The 22,116-nt window shown below is 41.6% G+C and overlaps 1 protein-coding gene across 2 annotated transcripts in view; it reads right to left on the bottom strand.

Moving 5' to 3' along the window:
- The window catches only part of Slc9a2 (solute carrier family 9 member A2), a 91,913-nt gene that overhangs the window by 36,721 nt on the left and 33,076 nt on the right, over window positions 1–22,116 (bottom strand). For both annotated transcript variants that reach the window (XM_046420130.2, XM_046420131.2), the window contains exon 3: window positions 16,810–17,060. In XM_046420130.2, coding sequence (XP_046276086.1) covers window positions 16,810–17,060 — 251 coding nt within the window. The remainder of the gene's footprint in view (window positions 1–16,809; window positions 17,061–22,116) is intronic.

Here is a 22,116-nt window from a genome sequence, read left to right as displayed (position 1 = left end):
ATATTTATTTCTTTTTTTCAGTTTTTGGCGGACACAACATCTTTGTTTGTATGTGGTGCTGAGGATGGAACCTGGGCCGCATGCATGCCAGGTGAGCACGCTACCGCTTGAGCCACATCCCCAGCCCTGAACTTGGGGATCTTTATTCCACTCTCATACTGTCTATTTCGATGTGGAGCCTTTGCACACTCTGGAAAAAGATCCAGTCCCCAGTCCTAAGTTGGATACCCCAGCTCTTCACACACTATCTTTGGTGGACAACCCCAAGCCTGATGCTCACCACATGCCTCAGCTGTCTGGAATTTGCCAAATGTCCCCTTGATCTTGGTCACCTTCTTGCCTTCTGCGTACCTGGCCTCCTCCCTATCCACTTTATCACCCTGACCAACTCAGATGCCATCCGCAGAGGGAAATTTAGTATGAGCTGGGTGACAACTCACACTAGGTTCCATCTAAGACACCTATAGTAGTTACTATAAAGCATCAAAAGGACTTCATTGTGTGAAGGTGCTGTAAAATGAAAGAGGAAGACGGAAGGAAAGTGAGCCACCCCACCTTTCACACAGTGACAACCAGCTGCCAGTCATGATCTCTGAAGGTTTCCACATTCCCACAACTCAAGAGCCACAGTAACCCTGCATGCACCTCCTTTCTCTGCCCCGCCTCCTGGTCCCCCTTATCCCAAGAATATATCTGATACTTTAAGGAGCTCTGCCTACCTTGAGCATCAAAACAGGCAGAAGGAGGTGGACCTTAGGGTCCTCTGTGTTAGGGCAACCACAGATTTGTTTCACTGCCAAAAACAGACCTGTTCCTTGCATAGAAAGTAGGTGTGTTTATTCTTGTGCCCCCTATTAAAACAAACAGATTCTACCAATGCAAGGACCACGACTTTAGCCACAATGTTGCTGCCTCCAGAACAAGTAGGTGTTTCTTTTTAGCCTTATGTGAGTAGAGAAAGCACCATTTATGTGATTTCCCAACAGAAAGAGTGGCCTTATTAAATGTGCTAATAAATTTCAGCAGACACACACATACACTCACACACACACACACATACACACACTCACACTCACACATACACTCTCTCTCTCAGTAAACCCTTTGCATAGCTGAGGAGTTATCTAATAATAGTCCATGTTTACAGCACCTTTACTATGTGCCAAGGTTTTGTGCAAACACTTTGTATGGATTATGTCAGTTAAACCTCATAGCAAGTTTACAAGGCAAGTTCTATTATCATGCTCATTTTCATAAATGGGAGAACAAAGGCAGACAGAGGTTCAGTTACTCAAGATTACACAGCTCATAAATGGTGGTGCCAGGGTGTACAGCAGGCAGTCTGCTTGCAAACCAGTGCCCATGCAGGACTACTTAACTCCCACCCTGCCCACATTCTTAGTGAGCCCAGTGGTCTGTGATGGGAGGGGTCCTCCTTTCCCTGACATACCCTGAATCATCCATTCTTGGGCACAAGCCTGTGTTCATTTCCTCTGACTGCTGGAAGAAACAACCACCAATGTAAGTTGTTTAGAACACAAATTTATCACCTTCTACCTCCAGAAGCCAGAAACCAAAAATCATTTTCCCAAGGCTAAATTCAAGGGGTTGACAAGGCTGGGTTCCTTCTCGAGAGTCCCAGAGAAATCTCTTCCTCACTTTTTCTAGTTTCTAGAGGCTGCTTACATTTTTTGATTTGTGGTCACATCACCCTGCTCCCCTAACCACATCTCCTCTGACTTCAATTCCCCTCCCTCTCTCTCATGAGAATCCTGTGATTACTGAAAGCCCCCTGGATAATTCAGTCCAACCTCCCCATCTCAAGATTCTAATTTAGGTTCGTTTGCAAAGTCCCTCCTGCCTTGTGAGGGAAGATCTTAGCACGTTCCGATAATTAAAATATGGACATCGCTGGGGGCCACTAGCTAAGGTGTATTGCTAAAAATTTTCATCATTAATACTTTGGCCTAATTTTTCTTTAATCAGACTATATGGAAGTAAGATTTCCAAATATAAAATAACAAGGGCAAAAGTTAGATTAAATTAAGAATCTGAAGGGGAACTGTTTTGTAAAGAAAAGACATATACACAACTCAAGCCAGTGGGCCTTTCTCAAACACTGAAAGTAGAAAATCAGTTTACTGATTTTATTTATACTGGTTATTTTACCCCTGGAAACTCTTTAATTCTATGCAAAAGGTGCTTCAAATGGGGTTTGCTGTGAAGTTATAGTATAGACAGATATGGAGAATAAAGGACACCAAAACACCCTTTACCCAGTTCTACCCTGAAACTTTCATTTTACATAATTAAGCAATGTTAGTTATAGAGTTGAGACCCTTCTTCCTTCCTTATTTGTATCAGATTACCTGAAATACACCCTGGACCACAATGATTAGCTGTGTAATCTTGATTAACTAAACCTCTGGCTGCCTTTGTTCTCCCATTTATAAAAGTGGGAATGATAGCAGAACATGCTCCCTTAAACCTGTTGAGAGGTTTAACTGACATGACCATACAATGTGTTTGCACAGTACCCAACACAGCAAAGGTCCTGTTAATGTGCACTATTACTAGATAAGCCCTTGTTTCTTACATCCCTCTTGGATTTTGATTTTTTTTTATCATTTGAAAACTGATATTCACAAGTTTGAGAAATAGTGCTTTTTTGTGAATGTACTAAACACTTCCCTCTGAAATCATGCACACATCATCTATTGGGCAAGAAGTAAACCATTCGGGCAAAAACTCATCTTTAGTTCACTACATGAGCAATTAACAAACATCTCTATTTAGAAATGATTGAAAGCAAAGCTTTGTTGCAGGAATAATAAATGAATGAATTTTACACGAATGTCCACAGGGGTCACTTTCCATTGCTTTTGTATCATTAACATGACACCAGAAGAGAGGCTCATGCTGGCCAGACACCCTGCTGTAACCTGACACAGTTTCCTACTAGCATCACTTAGTAGGGAAGAACACCCCAGGGAGATACCAGAGGCCCTGGCACCCAATAGTGCCCTACTCAGGAAGTGTGTGCATGTGTACAGCACTGAAGCATCTTAGGGGGCAAATGTTTCACAATTCTCATTCTTGTCTGTCATGTAAATCTGACACACATAACCACTCAAGCAAGGGACCTGGAGGTGTTTTCATGGCAAGAGATTTTTGTTGTTGCAATCTACTGTGACCAGAAGTCAAAGCACCTCGCCTTCACAATGTTGTAATTACACTAACTTCAAATGAGCTAATCTCTCTACAGTAGGGAGGTACAGGCAATACATTCTCCCAGGAACAGAGAAGAATAAAACTTTTGTCTCCTCCATCACAGTAAATCAGATTCCCCTTCATTTTTCTAGAAGAATCACAAGACAATTAGAGAGTTGGCAAAAGGTGTGGGCTAGGGTGTGGCACTCCTCAGCTTTACTCAGTTTGGAGGATGTGGCCAGGAGTATCCTTGGGTACAATCTCATGTCATGGCATAGTACAGTAGCATGACATGGAGAAGTGAGATTTCTTCATTCCTCATCACATGAAGATTTTATACCTGAAACCCACAACTTGTTATACTCATTCTCTAACATCGATGTCATAATATCCACACCAAAATGAAAGCCTAAACTCATTATGTTTTAGAATTTTCTAATTGAATTTCTTAACCCTGAAGTGTTCTTCAGGAAAAAAAAAAAAACTATAGGCCTTTAATATTCCCAGGATAACCTTGATTTTATTAGCTTGTGTCCTTGAATCATCCCCTCCCCCTCCATTGCATGTCACTCTTTCCTAATGTACATATGAGTTAACATGATTGTGAATAGCAGTTCAATATCAACCCACATTTTCTGAGCATCTTCTCTGGGCCAGTTTCTGAGCTGGGATCGAGGAAGATGAAAGCAAGCCAGAGAGTACTGAACCATCAGAAGTCCTCATTTTAGGGTGAAAAGGGTCATGAAGAGCACTTTGTCATACAGAGCTGCATGGTCTAGGGATGAGCAAGGAGAAGGATGCTTTGGAAGTGCAGGGAAGGAAAGGCCCCTTCTGCCTCATAGCGGGGACATCTGTGCAAAATCTCCATCAGCAAATGAGGGCTCAGCAAGCAAGGAAAGGAAGAGGGAAGTCAACTGTCCCTCAGTATCTGCAGGGGTTGGGTTCCAGGAGCCCCCATAGAAAACCTGAGGATTCTCAAGTCCTCTTAACAAAATGGCATCATATTGGCATATTGCCTACATACATCCTAGATGTATTTGGATGACTTTTCATACCTAATATAATGCAAATATATGTAAGTGGTTATTATCCTGAATTGATAAGGGGACAATGGCAAGGAAAGAAAAGGTTTGCACATGTCTAGAATAGAACAGTCATGTACAGAATTCACTGGTGGATTCTGCTGGGTTGTTATCTTGATTCACTGTAATGTAAATGTATGGTGATTATCATCATTTAGGAGATGGAGAATATTTTTGATCTGCCGTTGGTGGAACCCATGGATGTGGACTCTGCAAATATGGAGGACTGACTGTCACTCAAGGAAAAGATATGGGCATATACAAAGGTAGGAAGGAAATGAAGAAGTTGGCATTTTCAGGGACCTTTGACTGATTCTGCCACCTGGAGGAAAGGGAGATGACAATATTAAGAGGTGATGACGGAAGAAGTTAGGGGTGAGATAATGTCATGTTAATACTTAAAGTTTAAGGGCTTAAATTCTATTCAGAAGACTGAAGGAGAATATGAAAAAATATATATCTTTGATTATATAATTAATATCAAAATTATAAGATTATCTCTAGTCTATATCTCCATCTCCTCAAAGATACAACCAGAAACTCCAACATGAAAAAGAAAATTATTTTCATGGTTAGTGCAGTATATAGCACAAATGCATTCTGAGTCAGTAACTGCATGGATGGATTGTTAATAGAAATGGTAGGGTGATGTGAAAAGATCTATATTTTAGGAAGAGAACTCTGAAGGACATGTGGAGGAGAGATTTGGAGGGGCATGGACCTGGAGGATGGAGATAATTTGTTCCCTACAATGATCCCTCATTTTATCTTCAGAATCCATTGTAGCACCTGGTCCATCTGACATTCCAAAACACGCCCATGTTTTGACAGGTGTCGGGTTGCATTTTGTGGGACCACAAGGAGGTCAGTCATGTATAGAATTCACTGGTGGATTCTGCTTTGTTATTATCTTGACTCGCTTTAACATAAATGTATGGTGATTATCACCAATTTAGAGATGGAGAAGTGAAAGCACTGTAATTAGTGGGTTTTGCACTCACCACCAATTGAAGTTCTCTTCATTCCTGTATCACTCAAAATACAGCATAGGGGGAAATCAGGCCAGCTAATACCACCTCCAAAGCCTTCAGGGGAAAGACAGGCTTTCTATTTAGCTATTCTGCTGTTTGACCATTTTCTGAGTAGAAAATCCCAACCAATACTTTTCTCTGTAGTACTCCTTGACTCCAATAGAGCTCAGTGAAGCCTGCCTTCTATGGAAATTAGTTTTCCTTCCTCAGAATGTGTGCTTTGGGAGAGAATGGGCCCACAATCACCTCTGCTTGGCATGTTTCTGTGTCTGTGGTGGTACCACGTTCAGGTTCAGTGAGTGTTGGCCAAGAATAGTATACGGAAAGTCCAGAGTGCTTGGTTTAGGTTCTGATCTTCAAAATCAAAGGGATCAGGTTTCAATGTGGAAGGGGGATAGTGAAGGCAGATTTCTGGTTGGGAAGTCAATATATAATTACATGTGTGTATACATACTGTTCACAGCAAATGGTAACGAGACTACACAAGTAATTTCCCTCTAAAATACAAATGCCCTTTCTTTTTTTAAAGTGTCCTCAAATCAGAACACTCTTCCTGGAATCTGAACTGCTTAGAGTGAGTTAGACCAATAAAATGTTGCAAAATTCATTTGTTCCTCTTGCATATCTGTACATGATCTTTAAAAGTATGAGTAAAAGGAAACTATAGTCCAACTAATACATCCTCAATATGAAGGCATACTCAAGGCCAAGAACTAGCAATGATGAAGACAATTAAAAAACTTTCCATGTATTGATTAGAGTCAGGTCTTGTGGTGACTCAGTGTACACTGAATGGACTCGGAATAAAGTACTCACTCATGTGAAGTAAATTAACTCTTCCAGGGCATGAATTCACTATAGAGTGAATTGCCTCTTCCAGGAAACCTGACAACCAAGAGAAAGTGAACTTGACATATGAGAAAATGCAAAGAAAAAAAATTGTTTTTCAAAGGAGGACCCAAGCATAAATACCGAAGAACAACCTTTCTTAAAAATACCAAAAATGAAATAAGGAAATTTGAAGTATCATAAATGGTGCATCATTCATGTAGCCTAACTCGTTTGGGGGGTTCTCTGGATCATTTTTTTTTTCTCCTTTACAAATGTTTCCAGTGAAATTCAACTAATGTTTATGTATCACTTATTGGCACCTAAGGCAATCCTGGTTTCATGGAGAGAGAACATGAAAAGAATCACAACTTGCTGTCAAAAGTGTAATGAGGCGTCAGGCAACAACATAGGATCCGTGGAGTTTATTGACACTTTGGGGGAACTGTTGAGAGAGGATTCGAAGGGCAGAAGATTTGGAAAGATCTGGATGATGGGGTTAAATTTCTCCTGGTGGAGAACTCTAGGTGTGTGCTGGAGGGAGGCTGCAGGTGGCTTCTCCATAGGAGGCAACCAGTCCTGAACTGGATATACATACAGAATACCTCCAGGGTTCCACATGAGCCCTGGGAACATCAGCACAAGCCGCTGCTTTCTGAATGCTCTCACACGTGTTTGAGAACAGTGGGTCTGGAGACCACGGGATGACTGGAAATTCTTAGGAAAACACAAATGCCTCGTCCCCATCCCAGACCTTAGAGAATTCTCCTGTTTGAGTAGGACTCTCTGGCTGAGGCCTGGGATTCCACTTCTAACGATCTTTCCAGGTGATTCCTGACTATACCAAAGTGTGGGGAAAGCAAGTGAGGTTATAGACACAGGGTAGGGGGAAAGAAAGGGAAGGAGAAAAAGGGCTGAAGCTTGGGTCATTTTATTTAAAGTTTTATTGAAGGGTGAACATGACGGCTAACCTGGGGTTGGAGGACTGCTGTGGATCTAATGACATGGCTATCAATTCTCACTTCCTGGGACTCCACTTGAGCATCTTCACTCTGCTGTATAGGGGCATTTCTTCCCTGCACAGGTGTTTCTGAGCCCCGGGGGAGCTGACCAGCTTAGGGGTATGACCTCCAGCTTGTACCTCCATGGTATCATTAAAATATCATCATTATGCCCAGCACGGGGTGGGGGGCTCGGGAGGCAGAGGCAGGAAGATGGTAAATTCAAAGGCAGCCTCAGCAACTTATCATCAGTTGTATGTGCATGTGTAGTGGTCTAAAACAGTTCTAGAAGCAGTCTGATCATGTACTCACCATAAAAGAGAAACCCAATTATTTCTTTGCTCAAAGATCCCAATGACTCCCAACTGACTATACAACAAGAGGCCAGGATGGCCCTTCTCACCACCCTAGAGTTCAGCTTCTTAGAAGCAGAAGAGCATTTTTTCCCTTTGATTTCCCTTCTCCCTCTTCCCACAATGTCCTCCTCTTTATCACCGAGGCTTCAACTATAGGGGGTCAGCTTTCCTTGATAACTTGCCACACTGTCTGTGATGGCCATTTCAAAGTGAGTTGAAGTTCACTGCCTTCTGCTGGTTAACAGACCTACTTCTCCAGCCACAAGGGCTGGTCCTATGACACAGTATGGTCCAATCAGAGTCTCCAAAGCCCTGGACCAATCATAGTCTTCCCTTTGAATTTTTTTCCCATAGGTTCTGGCTAGATCTCACTCTACTCTCAGTGACAAGGGTTCTGATATATAAATCCCAAGTTGTCTGTAACTTTGGTTTTTATGCTTTGGAAATGATTAACCTAAAAGATGCCGTCACACAAAGAAAGACAATATTGACAGAGGTACGGTCCAGTGGACTTGGGAGACCCTAGTCCTGTCACCCTAGAACCAGATCCACACCTGTCCACTTCAGGAATTTATTTATTTACATAACTCAGTAAGTCCCCCTTTTTTCTAGCTTCATCTGGTTCAATTCCAGTTCCCCTCCTTGACACAGGGCTTCCTTCTCCTGTTTGAGTTGGACTCTTGGCTGCAAGGACACCAGATGACTCAAGTCACCTCAGATAGCTGGGGATAAACTGAGAGGACACATTTGGAAAGACAGACTGTTGGCCACTTGGCCTGGTCTCCCCGGAACACTGAAAGAAGTCAGACCCCATGTTTGACCGAGGTAAGGAGAAAGTGGCCGCAGAAAGAAAGATCACAAGAAACCCCAAGGCATCAAGAGTGCTGCTCACAGCCTCTCCTCTCCAAGGAGACCAACAGAGGAAGTCTCCTGCGTCCCACCAGGTCAGCTTCCCCCCTGGGTAGAGGGCGGCTGAGAAGTAAACAGAGGTGGATTAAGACCAGGGGAAGGAATATCAGTGTCCTCAGAGACCTACTGTGTCAATGGAAGAGCAGTGCTTGACCCTCTCTGTGAGTCAGATTGCTGTCATTGAAATACCCAAAACAAACAACCTAAAAGAAGGAAATGTTGATGTTGGCTCATGGCTTCAGAGGTTTCAGACCATGGTCACGTGGCTCTGTCACTTTAGGCCTGTGTCAGGGGAGCACACAAAAGCCTGTGGGCATGGCAGAGGTGTTGCTCACCTCACAGTGGCCAGGAGCAAAGAGAGAGAGAGAGAAAGGGGCAGAGGGACCAATATCCCCTGCAAGGACACTCACTGCCCCCAAAGGCCTAACTTGGCTCCCAACTAACAATAGCACCACAGGCTGGCAACCGAGCCTTCAACACAGGGACCCTGGGGGACAATCAAGATGGAAGCCTCAACAACCTGGTAGCTGAATCCCCTGCAGCACCTTGTCTCCAAGGTGCTGTAACAGATTTAAAGCTGTGTCCTAACGCGCGTCATTTTCAGAAGCCCTAACTAGGCATTAACAATTCACCTCGTTGCAGTTTCAGTTCACTGACTTTTTTTTTTTTTAAGAAAAAGAAAGTATTTTTAAGCAATACTGCAAAACTTTTCATTTCTCGTTTATTATCCAGTTTTACATTATGCCCTACCTATGAAGAGAAAGTGATATTGTTTTGTACAATATTCTTGAAACAGTGAAATGATTTTTTTTTTTTTAGGTGACCATAAAGAACAGTCAAGAAATTATCTCAGAAGCAACGTGGTGACAGCATTATCCTTTCATGAAAATGCCTCCATTCTCCAAATAGATCTTGGAGAATCAATTCTTAATCCAGCAGCAAATTCTGGAATTTTGGTGTCCCTTAAATTTAACACGCAAACAACTTTTTTCCCCTTACCTGAAGAATTCCTTACTATCCCTATAATCTACACTCAACGAGAACAGACCTAACAACCTGAAAAACAATATCCATATGCTACACATGTCACCATAGGAATGTAATGCATTGATTTTCACAAGCCAATCATATTTGGAATTTATTGGACTTATGAATTCTATCAATGTATTCTTGAAAATGAACTCTTCTGCTCGCGTGTCATAAAGAGAATGAGAAACACATTAGGAGACAGGGAAAGACTCTTTCACTATGGAGTATGCTTAGAGGTTTCTTCCCTTCCTCCTTTCTTTCTATCTCTCCCCTTCCTTTTATTCTTTCTTTCTTTTTTGTTTTTTGCTTCCACCAAAAATCAAGGATCTCTTAAGAATAAAAACCTAGTGCCCTTAATTTACACCTTCTACTCTTCCTCAATTAAGTGAAAACAAAGATGTAAATATTATCTTTATGTTGCTTTACCTCTTAGAAGATGAGGCAAGAAAATTCATTATTCTGAATGTTGAATACTGAATAAGTTTGCAAAATAAGTTCACACACACACACACACACACACACACACACCAGCCCAGGGAATCTGTTTTAAAGTATTTTTCTCACTCCCTTGAGCGTCACAACTTTCCCCAAAAGAGAGTTCCACCGCGCAGCCAACTTTGGAAGATGTTTCAATCAAAACCCCTGAGGGCTGGGGTGTGGCTCAGCACAGAGGGTTGTAGCAGGAGCAAGGGTTCCCTAGCATCTGAAAATAAAACAAAACAAACACCCTGAGTGTGGACCTTGGATAACGCTCTGCCTCTTCTCAAGGTGGCTTCAATTTGTTGTCTTAATTACCGCCAGCCATCTGAGAAGAATTCTCCACTTTCCTCTCCTTCTCTCCTTCCTCCTTCCTTCCCAATCTTCCCCGTTCTCAAGATATGTTCCTTACCAAGACCTTCATGACCACTGATGCAGGGAAAACATTTCTCTGCTATTTTCCTATGTTTTTGAGCTCTACTTTTTTTATTTTGCTTTATTACTGGGAATAAAAGTTCCTCCAAGTCTTCAGAAATCCAAATAGCAAAAACTAATGGTGAGTTCTACAATATACCATCCCACAGAAATAGAATCGGAGCTATATATGTGTGTGTGTGTGTGTGTGTGTGTAATTTTCAATTTTCTAGTCACTGTTGTTCAAACATAAGAAAAAGATGAAGTGAATTTTTAAACTGTATGCATTTAACCCACAATAATGATAGATCATCATGTCATCACCCAATCAATCTCAAAATCACCAATAGTCTACGATCATTTTTCCTTCTAAGTTTCATAAATCTGTCATCTGTCTTAACCTTAGAGCATTGTTCACTTTGGACTAATCACATTTCAAGTGCTGCAAAGCCACTGCTGGCTGGTGGCCAATCCTTTGGACCTGTGGAAATAAAGAAGTGACAGAATTTTTTGTTTTGTTTGTTTGTTTGTTTGCTTATCCTTTAAGAAACCAAGAAAACGCTAGGGTTTGTCAATTGAATATATTCCATTAAATAGGCCAAGCCATAAAAATAAACACAAATAATTTCACGAGTTATTTACAACCTAGGGCTAAGCTTTAGCATTTCAGATTTCCTTCCTTCCTTTTCTACTCGTACCCGGCAGTTTAGACAGTGATGCAGAAGAAAATCAAAGACAATAATAAGCTTTCTGATCATTCTTTGTCTTTACTCTTTTCTTAAGTTATATAGAAAATTAAGGGATATATGCAGTTATAATTTGGATCTTAAATGTCCCCTGGATGCCCACGTCTTAAAGGGTTGGTCCCCAGTCTTTAATGCTATTGGGAGGTAGTGGACCCTTTAGGAGCCAAGGCCTGTGGGTCATTGAGGGTGTGCCCTTGAAGGGGGCATTGGGACCCTGGTTGTCTCCTATCTCACTTTCCCTTCCCAGCACCATGAGGCAAGCATGTGCTCCATCACATGCTCTATCATGAAGTTCTGCATCACCAAAGGCCCTAAAGCAAGAGTCAATCAGCGGTACATGGAAATCTCCGAAACTGTGAGCCAAAACAAAAGTTTCTTCCTTTTAAGTTGATTATCTCAAGCATTATGTCACAGGAATTGAAAGCCGACTGACACATATATTTTGTTTGTCTATTATATATCTATTTCCGGCCTTATTTTATTATCCCACCACTTGTTCAGTGTTTATGTTTAGGTGGGCATACCTGATTTTTGAATGGCTTAGTTTTGAAAAGTCTCTGATAAAAGTGAAGATATACACCATAATTAAAAGTATAGTTATTATTTTCCAGGATAATTGAAGATACAGTGACCCAGTGAAGTATAGAGACCATGGAGGCACAGATCTCAGACTATAGCCTTGACCCCTCTTGCCCTTCCATCCAACTCTCAGCCTGCCGGTCCTTCACACTTCACAAGATCGATCTAGTGGCTCCATGTGTTCAAAAGTGTGTTATAAATATGATGTTCTGTGTAATGTTTTATGAATGTTCTGAAATGTCTTTATTTTTTATTTTTTTAGATCTTTGAGAACCCCAGTAAACATGACCTAGTCATTCTGGAACCTTCTCACACATAGGGTAATGATTTCATATCCTTGAATCTTGAAGAGGTGGTCTCCTAATGCCACAAAGCATGGTTAAGAGGAACTAGGAGAGAAGCTGTGGCTGCACCTTGGCTGGAAAGAGCTTCTGTCTCCCTGAGGACACAGCCCTCATTAATCATTGAACCTAACAGCATGAGGTTCATTTACCTGAAAATTCCCTAATCTCTCCTCTGCCTGCAAGAAGGATGCAAATCCACAGATTACCAGCTCCCAGGTTTCAACAATCATTTCCTCCTCAAGCTAAAAGGAGCTTAAACCTGTGTCGAATTAAAATGGTCTTTCAGGAGCTCCTCCACCATCTTCCCAGTCTTGCAGACTCGCTGAATAAATCTTTTTCTTTGCCCCAACAACTTGTGCTCAAGTCATCGGGCCCTTTTCAAGCAGTGAGTAAATGGACCTGGGTTCAGTAACAAAGCTACAAGAGAGACGGCAATTGTCCTCTCTATAAAGCAAAACAGGAAGCACAGGGAATAAGATTGTCACCCTTCAGGAGTGACTATCTCAATTCAGACAGTTGGACCGGCTCCTAGATCCCATCCCCGAACCTCTCATCCTGGAAATTCCTATTAAATTCTCTTTTAAAAATGTTTTTAAATGTGATTTTTTTCCCCTTTTAATGGACTGGATTGCTGTTATCATTGGAGACCTAGGGTGCTGGTATCACTATACTCAGTCACCTTCTGGCCATGTTCTGCCACTCTGCAGGACAGTGTGCCTTCAATGTCCCATAAATCAGAGCCCAGGTGATTGTGTGTGGTACAAGGTAAGGACCAGAGCCAGATGTCCAAAAAGGAGAATGAATCGTATTACAGTTTTATCTATAGAGATCTGATTTTTAGCAATCACTCAGGCAGCTGTTAAGGCCCTCAGGTAAACAAAGTAAAATGACATAAAGTCCCCCATTGTCTGTGGTGGACTGTCAGTGCTTTATCTCTGAGTATTTTTTTAAATGTCAAGTCTGAAATACAAGGGCAAAGACAAGAATTTCTGGAAGCCTTAACTGGGAATCCCTTCCACATGTCTGGAGACAATGCTTCAATCCTGGAAGGTGTCTGCTGCTGTTGATGTGCAAAATTTCTTGTTTGGGGGACGACAGAATCTACCCCTGAACTTTAGGTCTCACTCTAGGGAACCAAACTCTGAAACACACACACACACACACACACTTTACACATTTTTTCCTACTGCAACAATCAACTCCAGTGAATAAACAGGCAGAATAATATTTTTTAAATAAGGATTTTCATCTTCTCTCTTCATGCTTGAATTGAAAGCCCTCCTGAGCAGACACAATTCCTTAACATTAAATTCAGTTCTGAAGTACTTATTAGGAAAGACCACAAAGAGGAGACCACAAAGAGGACACCAAAATTAAGCATGCCCAGAACTCATCTCCCCAAACCCAGACGTGACCCCATTGCCTACTACTCAGTGTACTGGCTGTCAGTGGAACACATGTAAAACCCAGGTCCGAGGACAACCGACAGCAGCAACAGCAACCTGCTTCCCACATTTTGCCACAGAAATCAAGACACCAATCCTGCCCGAGCCTTCTCCTACCTAAAAGACTGGCTGCATTTTAAATCCAAAGCTAAGTCTCCTGTCACACCGAAGGAAGTTTGTTTTTAACCCCACTACCTTCTCATTAAACCATCTCACTCTAGGACAAGAGTCTACCCAAGGTGAGGCTCCTGTGTGTGGAGAGCAGGACTGAAACTAGGGGAGCAGCTCAGCAGAGAGCAAGGGCCTCCAATGCACGAGGCCTTGGGTTCGATTCCCAGCACCAGGAGAAGGAAAGATAGGGAGAAGAAGACAGGGAGGCCAAGGAGGAGGACAGCAGGCAAGATTCAAGTGGTCCAAGTTTTACAGGCCTTATACAAATCCTTTGTGGGCTTTTTAGAGGCTCACCCACCTCCTGCCTCTGCCAGATTTTCCTTTCCAATCTCTCAAGTTTGTCACCACAAGCATCTTCACTCCCGTTAACCTTAAAATTTGTTTTTAAATGGCAAGAAGTGCAATTTGCATGAAATACGATAGGAATTTCTTAAATTTGGTACGATTTAAGTCTCCCCACAATTATTCATGCTCTAAGAGGTGTGTATATACGTGCACTTTTAATAGCATTAATAAACGGGATTCCTTGGACCACGTGTCCCAAGGTAAATTCAGTAATTACCATGTGGAAGGGCCACAACTTACTTCAAGGTGGCGGGGGTGGTGTCACGTGCAACTGTGATCTACACCACAAGGAAGCATCACACACTACCAGGCTTTGAATAGTGCATGAATTCCCTTACATTAGAAAATGGCATCACTTCTGCGGACAAAGGGCAGCCAGTGTGACTCTGTCCCTTCATTTGCTATCATAGGACAGTGAGTGCAAATGGTAACTCTAGACACAAAAATGTTTACCTCTCCTGCAATATCTTTTTTTTTAAATTTATTTTTTGGTTAGACATAATACCTTCATTTTTCAAATTTAGTTTTATGTGGCGTTAAGGATCGAACCCAGGGCCTCGCGCATGCTAGGCAAGCTTTCTACCGCTGAGCCACAAGCCCAGCCTTCCTGCAATATCTTATATAAGGCTTCATTCATTGTTTTGGTGCACTAGGTACAAGGACAAAATAATTCAAATATACTAAAGGAATTTTCTCCACACTATGTTATAAAATACACGTTCTCTTTAAAGTCGGAAGGAAAGGCAGTGTTTAGCATCCACCCACAAACCACAGCCAAGAGTTACCTGCACTGGCAAAAGGATATAGCTCTATTTCTCTCTGATTTCTGAATTTCCAGTACAAATGAACCCAGCACCCTGCCTTCATGAGTGGTCAGGATCTGATGCTCATGAGCTTTCTGACCCCAGCCAACCTTGGGCCTCCTGACATATCTTAGGCACCAGGATTCCAATCTCATCCAACTCTTCAACTATCTCTCCATACTATGGATCTTTGGAGAGCCCAGTTCCTGACCTTAACACCAGGTAAGAGGACTTCTTCACATAATTACTCTTTTAGTGTTCTCTTAGAACATTTACATATGCACAAATCCAGGATCATATACTAGGCTCTGCACTTCAAGGTCCCCACCTCCACAGACTGTTTCTAGAACAACACTGCTGCAAAACTAGACACTGAGACTCACCCCCACACTCTTCTTATAGACCTGTGACTAGCTGATCACATATTGCCAATGACACTCTTCAAAGAACAGAGGAAACTGGAAGTCACACAAATGATATGAATAGTAACCAGGAAGACATTTCATTACTGGGTCAAACTGGATTAATATGTTGCTTTATTTAGGTTCTCTGTGAAACAGGACACCACCCAACCTTTAATCCATGGCTTTCACAACAATGAGTCCCACTCTCCTTTTGCAGGGGCCTAGATTTCCTCCACCACAAACCTCATCTGCTGCTGATGCAAAAGTATAAGGTGGAAAACAAGATCATCTTTCGTTAAAGCATCAATCACATAAATCAGGTTAGGAGAGAAATTTCCAGGAAGAACGAGGACTTTGTTTAGAGCAGCAAAATTCTAACTTCATTTAGCAGTCCTAGCTTGCAGCCTAGTGCAATGTGGGGCTGCAAATACATATTTGTTCACCTTTTTTGAAAATGTAAAGCTGTTCATTGTTCATTACTAAGGTGTTTCTCACTAACCCTATGCAGAGTGTGACCATAATATTTTAGGCTTGTTTTGAGAAGCCACATAAATATCCACATCCAAGGAGTAGCTTGCTTCAAAGAACATGCTGAAGGCCTCAGAGGGATCCAAATGCTACCACTCCTCAGTTCATTTTTGTTTGTTTGTTTGTTTGGTACCAAGGATGGAACCCAGGGGTGTCTAACCACTGACATCCCTAGTCCTTTTTTTGAACTTTTAATTTTGAGTCTCACTAAGCTGCATAGGGCCATGCTAAATTGCTGAGGTTGGCTTTGATCTTGTGATCTTCCTGCCTCAGCCTCATGAGTCACTGAGATTAAAGGTGTGCAACACCACGCATGGCTCTTCAGCCCATTTTGAGAAGTCAGTTCATTAGGGACAGTCAGTCATAATGAATGATACATTAACTGATCTTTTTTTTTGAGACAGAGTCTCACTAAGTTGCTCAGGACCTCACTAAGTTGCTGAGGCTGGCTTTGAACTTGTGATCCTCCTGCCTCAGTCTCCTGGAACCGCTGGGATTACAGGCATATGCCACTGCAACCAGCCATGAACGTAATTTTTAATAATAATGTCTTGCTCTATGATTGGATCTTAATATCCTAACAACTAAACTGAAATCACATGACCATATCCCTTACTCACTGAATTCTGCTTTCAATGATTTTAGCTCTTGCCTTTATTAAAATCTATTACAGAACATATTTCTACCACTAAGATTATTCAAATGGATATACAGAAGCAATTCCAGAATGTGTGGAACAGTTTATGCTATGCAACCTTGTTAAGAGTATTTTACAGCCTGCCACATGGACCCCATTGAATGACATTCGACCTCACAAAATTCTGGTATCTAATCAAGGTCAACGCCAAGCTTATTGTCACATTTCATGTGAAACTCAAGAGATAACTTTTAGGTAGCTTTCCAGCATAGCCTAGATCAGATGAGCATAAATTTGACTGATGTTTTCATTTCTTTATAACAAAGGGTAAGAAAAATCTATTTTCAATTTTTCTTACAATAAGACAACCTAGTCTTTGATATAACCTATTCAATGTTACTGTCTTCTCTTTGAATGCATGAATTCAATGGAATGTACTAATCAAGGGCTTTTAGCAAAGAAATACTTACGCCATGATGCCTGAGAGATGAAACATTTCAGCTGTTATGTAGGACAAATAGCTGTACAGGAAGACAAAGAGCGGTTCAATCACACGGATATTGTGTGTGAAACGAGTAGTAAATGCTGCTATAAATCCCAGGAAGATGCCAATCAGCACTCCGCCAATTCCCACCACAAAGAAGTTAGCAATTCCTGCAAACACGTCAATGGTCTCGATGGTTTTCATCTGGCAAAAGGATTTGAACAAGTTGTAGAGGACCTGGGGGGAGAAAGAAAGCACATTGTCAAGACCCCCTGGAATCCCCTCTGTCTCCCTGGACATGGACAACCTACCTGGCCTTCTAAGAGGGACACTTCTTCTGGGAACCCAAGAGGATGACTCAGGGCACTCATTGTGTAGTTACTTGTCGAAGATATTAATATTGTGGTTCTAAACAAACACACACAGATCTTTGATAAAAGTATGCTGTCAGGAAAACTACTTTTAAAAGTAAAGGCCAGGAGATTCCAGGGTTATTACTTCACTTACTCTGAAATCATCCCATTTTCCAGTATCACCTGAATGAGTATTTGAAAATAGCTGTTCACCAGCTTCCACCATGACACTGTTGTTTAGGAGTCACATGTCACAGAGAATCTTACCAGCACTCCTGTGGATATATTTGCAAGGTCCTATCATGGAGTCACTCCATGGAAGGTGGAAGGGACCCACCCATCAGTAGAAGCACTCAAGTAAAGTAGTCCTCCTCCCAGGTCACCATAGTCCTCACCCCATATCCCATCTCCTCCTGCCTGCAGGGGAGCTACAAGAGTTCCTTAAATCAAAGAGGGTGTGTGTGTGTGTGTGCGTGCATATATGGAGGGGGAGGGAGAAAAAGCACTCACAAGCTGGACACTGGCACATATTTTGTACCTCTGAAATAATGAGTCAACACTGTTGTTTGGTTTCTTGGTTTCTGTACATGGCTTTGGGATAGGGAAGACTTCAAGAATGCTAGGCACTTCATGCATACTGAGTAATGTGCTTTTGACCCTTGGAGGGGGAGGGGTACTGAGTTCAACAGAATAGGAAAGGATGGTTTGAGTCCTGCCATTTTTTTTTTTTTCACAAAACCAGAAAGTCAAATGCAAGTTCAGTTTCCCTACAGCTTTTTCACCATGATATTTACAACTCTGGGAGCACCTAGGAACTTGGGGTGAGCCAACTAAAGAGGAGACAAAGGCTGTGCTATACCTTCATTTCAATTCTGAGAAACTCAAAATTGATCCAATCTGTCCATGGTCAAATGAAAACATAATGTCAGGGGCAATATCAGAATGCAGTTCTCCTGACCTGGTTAAGGTGCTCAAGGTTCAACGTGGACAAGTGAGTCAGAGTCCTCCTGCTAACCAGCCTGTGTGCTGGCAAAAGCCACCTCACACTAGTTTCTACTTCACCTGAGACAATTTACATAGCATACCACATTACGGGTTTGGTATACTTTGTTTTCTCTTTTCTCCTGGATTATAAGTTCCTCAGGATCAAACAATACCTTATGGTTTACATCCTCCATGTTACCTCGTAGATTCAATAAAGGCTTGAAAAAAGTGAGTAATTCCTGAGAAAGCAGTGGGCATTTTCTTTATCCTGATTATTGATATAATACCCAAGAACATTTAGTATCTTACCATCAAGAAATGACTTGAGAGAAGAACGAAAGAGAATTCCACCCTTGAGGAATTCAATATTTTGAAGATATCATCATTTGCCAAACACAGAAGAAACTGGTTCCAAGTAACATCTGCTTGTTACTTTCAGCCAGAGGCTGGCTGCAGGATGGAAGACCAACCGCAGTGGCTTACAACAAGGGCGTCCTGAAAGGGGGTCAGAGATGTGCTACATACACCCCAAGCCTCCAACTGCCAAAGCCAAAGGTGACAGTCATAAGCATCTTGGAAGAAAGAGAGAAGACAGATGGGTTTCCGAGCCATTCTGTGATACATTGTTTCTACCCTGATAGTGTCCCTCTAATCCATCTGGACATGAAAGTTCTCTCCCCACACTCCCTGGCTCCAGGGCTCCCTGCCTCTAGTTTGCACCAGGAGTCTTACTGCTTCATTTCAATAATGCCCCCTACAGTCATCCCAAGAAACCTCCTCTAAATGCTGCCCTTCCACTTTCCACTCCCAAGATTAAAATCTTTGGTTGCCTGACTCCGGAAGGCCTGATATTCTCAATACACTTGACACACCTTTAAAAGGTTTTTGTTTTTTTTTTAACATTTTTATTTCTCTTCAACCCCTGGGTGCATCCTCACCAAGTCTGGGTGAGGATTTCACTACTGCTTCCCAAACCACATTATATTTATTGATTCCTGCCCAGGTTTTCTTTCCTGATGCTTCCCTTGAAAAAAACTTGGTCACTAAACCTGGGGAAATTTTATTTATTTTTTAAGGCACAGCTAACACTACTGTCTCTCCCAAGAGCCCTCCTGGATGACCACAACCCTTGTGAATCCTCCCTTCACCGTGACCTCTGACAATGCACAAATGCATGCATCCCAGACTGTTCTCTGCTTTGCAATGCACAACCTTGTGTTGATGGTACTGCCTCTTGAGTGAAGGCCTCATTTCCTCAACAAAATCAGAAATTTCTTTCCCACACAGAGCCCAGGGTTTAAGAGAGTGTCTTCCTCCCCCTCTCCCTGTCCCCACCCCATCTGGCACTCTGATAAGACCTACAAGGGACATAAGTGCTCAGGGTCACAGAAGAACTGGCACCGGCAGGTGGTCATAATTTCATCATCCTTCCAAAACTGTTTTCTTGGGCAACTCAATCCATCATTCTATCAAAGGTACAACTACTCTAAATATCCCTTTAGATGTCATTAAGAGTCGTAGGCACTTGACTTTCAGCACACTGGGCAGAAACTCCAGTTTGATCAATCGCCTGAGATGTCAGCACCATGTTTGAAGAAATGGCTTAAGCAGAAACGTTACCTTGACAACCAGAATGCCTTCCATGACCTCCAACTTGGTTGACACTGAACCTGACATCAGTGGATCAGCTCAAGATAAAATTATTTTAGTTAAACTGGCTACATCTCCACACTTAGTTCATTCGACTTAAATCCTTTAATTTTATCCAAGGGAATTGATACAGAAAAGTTCTTTGAAGTTTTAATATATATGTATATATGCATGATATGTACATATATATATATATATATATATATATATATATATATATATATATATATATATATATGATGTAAGAGGGCTGCTAATATTTCTCCACCAACTCTGTACAAAGATGGGGTCAACTTGACACTTGCATTTTTAGGAAATTAAAATTTCAGTGATGCCTTTGCTAAATTCCATAGTGAGCTAATTTGACAGATTCATGCTTTTAAACTGAAATTGAAGTTCTGTTTGTTATGATTATTCCAATAAATATATGTAATATATATAATTTGGGAATTAGTTATTTTTTCTTTCTTTCTTTTTCTTTGGAGGGGAATTGAACTCAGGGGCACTTAACCACTGAGCCACATTCCCAACCCTATTTTGTATTTTGTTTAGAGACAGGGGCTCACTGAATTGCTAAGCACCTCACTGTTGCTTAGGCTGGCTTTGAACTCACCATCCTCCTGACTCAACCTCCCAAGCTGTTGGGATCACAGGCATACGCCTCTAGCCTGGCTTTATTTTGACTTTTGATTTACAATATGCACTGAGTCCACAGAACCATGTAAAGTAAGGATGCAAATACAATTTTATTAAAGTAGCTCTATTCCAGAAAAAAAAAAGGTGTTCAGATCATTTTCTCTTATATAAAACATAAATTATAATCACTCTTGCATAATGAATTTCAGATCTATTTTGCTACTTTCAAAGTCAAAATTAAATTATAAGTGGTCATTACTTACCAATCTTCCTCAAAAATTCCACTTCAGAGTCCCCACTCACTGGCCCCTGGCGTATATCTCAGGGTCTGCCTCAGAGCAAGCTTTCCTGAACTAAGCCTAGTTAAGGGTAGAAAACTAGGAAATGCTTGAGGAAGCTCTTTAAGACTTCTTGGAAAATTTGTGAAACTTCTCAATAGCTGCATTAATGGGTTCTGAGAATGACGTTGACAATAACCATGTGAACATGTCACTTGTCTATGGACTACTATGGAAGTAGCAGGATATCTCAGACAGCTGAGAACCGAAAGAATCTTCAGATTTTGAAAAATTTTCATAAAATATGAACTATAAGAGACAACACAAAAATTCTATTTAGAAATCACACATTTATTGTTCAATTAGTTGTCCTTTTTTGGTTAATTTTAATACACAATAGTCTTGGACAATACCATGAAGTTTGATCTACCATGTATATATACAATTTCTCTTGCTTTTGAGACATTTCTGTACTAGAATTTCTTCCTTTCACTTTTCCGTGTCAGTATTAGATTCCTCATCATCTGGGAAGAGGTTAAGAGCTCTAAAGCTACAATTTTAACATTAGTTCTCTTTGATTTACCTAAATCACTCCACCTGCAACTCCTTTACTGTAGGCATCATGATCCACATTTTCAATACCTTTTCTAGTCTATGAGTTTCTCTCCTAGAGATAAGTCCCTCTTCTGGAGATAAGACTGGAAGAATGAATCAAAGAATCTCCAATAAAACATCTCCACCCCTATTCTTTGAGGACATCTGAGTAGGAGAAAAAGTAATAATTTTGACACCATTGTTCTCATTGTTCCTGACATGTTCCATTAACTACAGTCTTCTGCCAATTCAGTGGGAGAAACGGTAGTTTATTCTTTGGCATTAGGTAGGGAAACCCTTGGGCACACCCTGACATCTCATCCATGTTCTGAGAGCATGCATGCTTGCAAGCCAGTGTCTTGGTATCAAGGAAGGCTCTTTTCTGCAGAGCCATTGGAGTTGTTCTGATTTACTGGCTCTGGCTGTGGACAATGGCTTTCACCTCTAAACCAGCTGTGTCCTTTCTCTGTCCTTGTCCCTCTTCCTTATTGGAATGGCAAGCTGTCAGTCTGGCCCACTGCCCTCCCTGGGCCAGGCCCCACTCTCCATCCATAAATCCACAGTGGATGGCTTCGTGCCTCTGAGAGGAAGCTCAGGACTTGCCTGCTGCCTTAGCACACTCTAAACACTGACTTATCCTGATCCCTTCCTGAAATATGATTCTGGAAAACCTTACAGAATGGATGGAGACTCAGGTGTTTGAGAAATTTTCTGAGAAGCAGGGACGCAGTATAAATGGGAAGCATTCTGGAACTGGCCTGACTCTGCTGAGCACCCCCTAGAAGGAGTGCAGCAAGG

Source organism: Marmota monax, unplaced genomic scaffold, assembly GCF_021218885.2.
Source record: "Marmota monax isolate L192 unplaced genomic scaffold, Marmota_monax_Labrador192_F-V1.1 WCK01_AAM20220418_F8-fsc00178, whole genome shotgun sequence".
Classification (NCBI taxonomy): domain Eukaryota; kingdom Metazoa; phylum Chordata; class Mammalia; order Rodentia; family Sciuridae; genus Marmota; species Marmota monax.
This window is presented reverse-complemented; position numbering and strand designations above follow the sequence as displayed.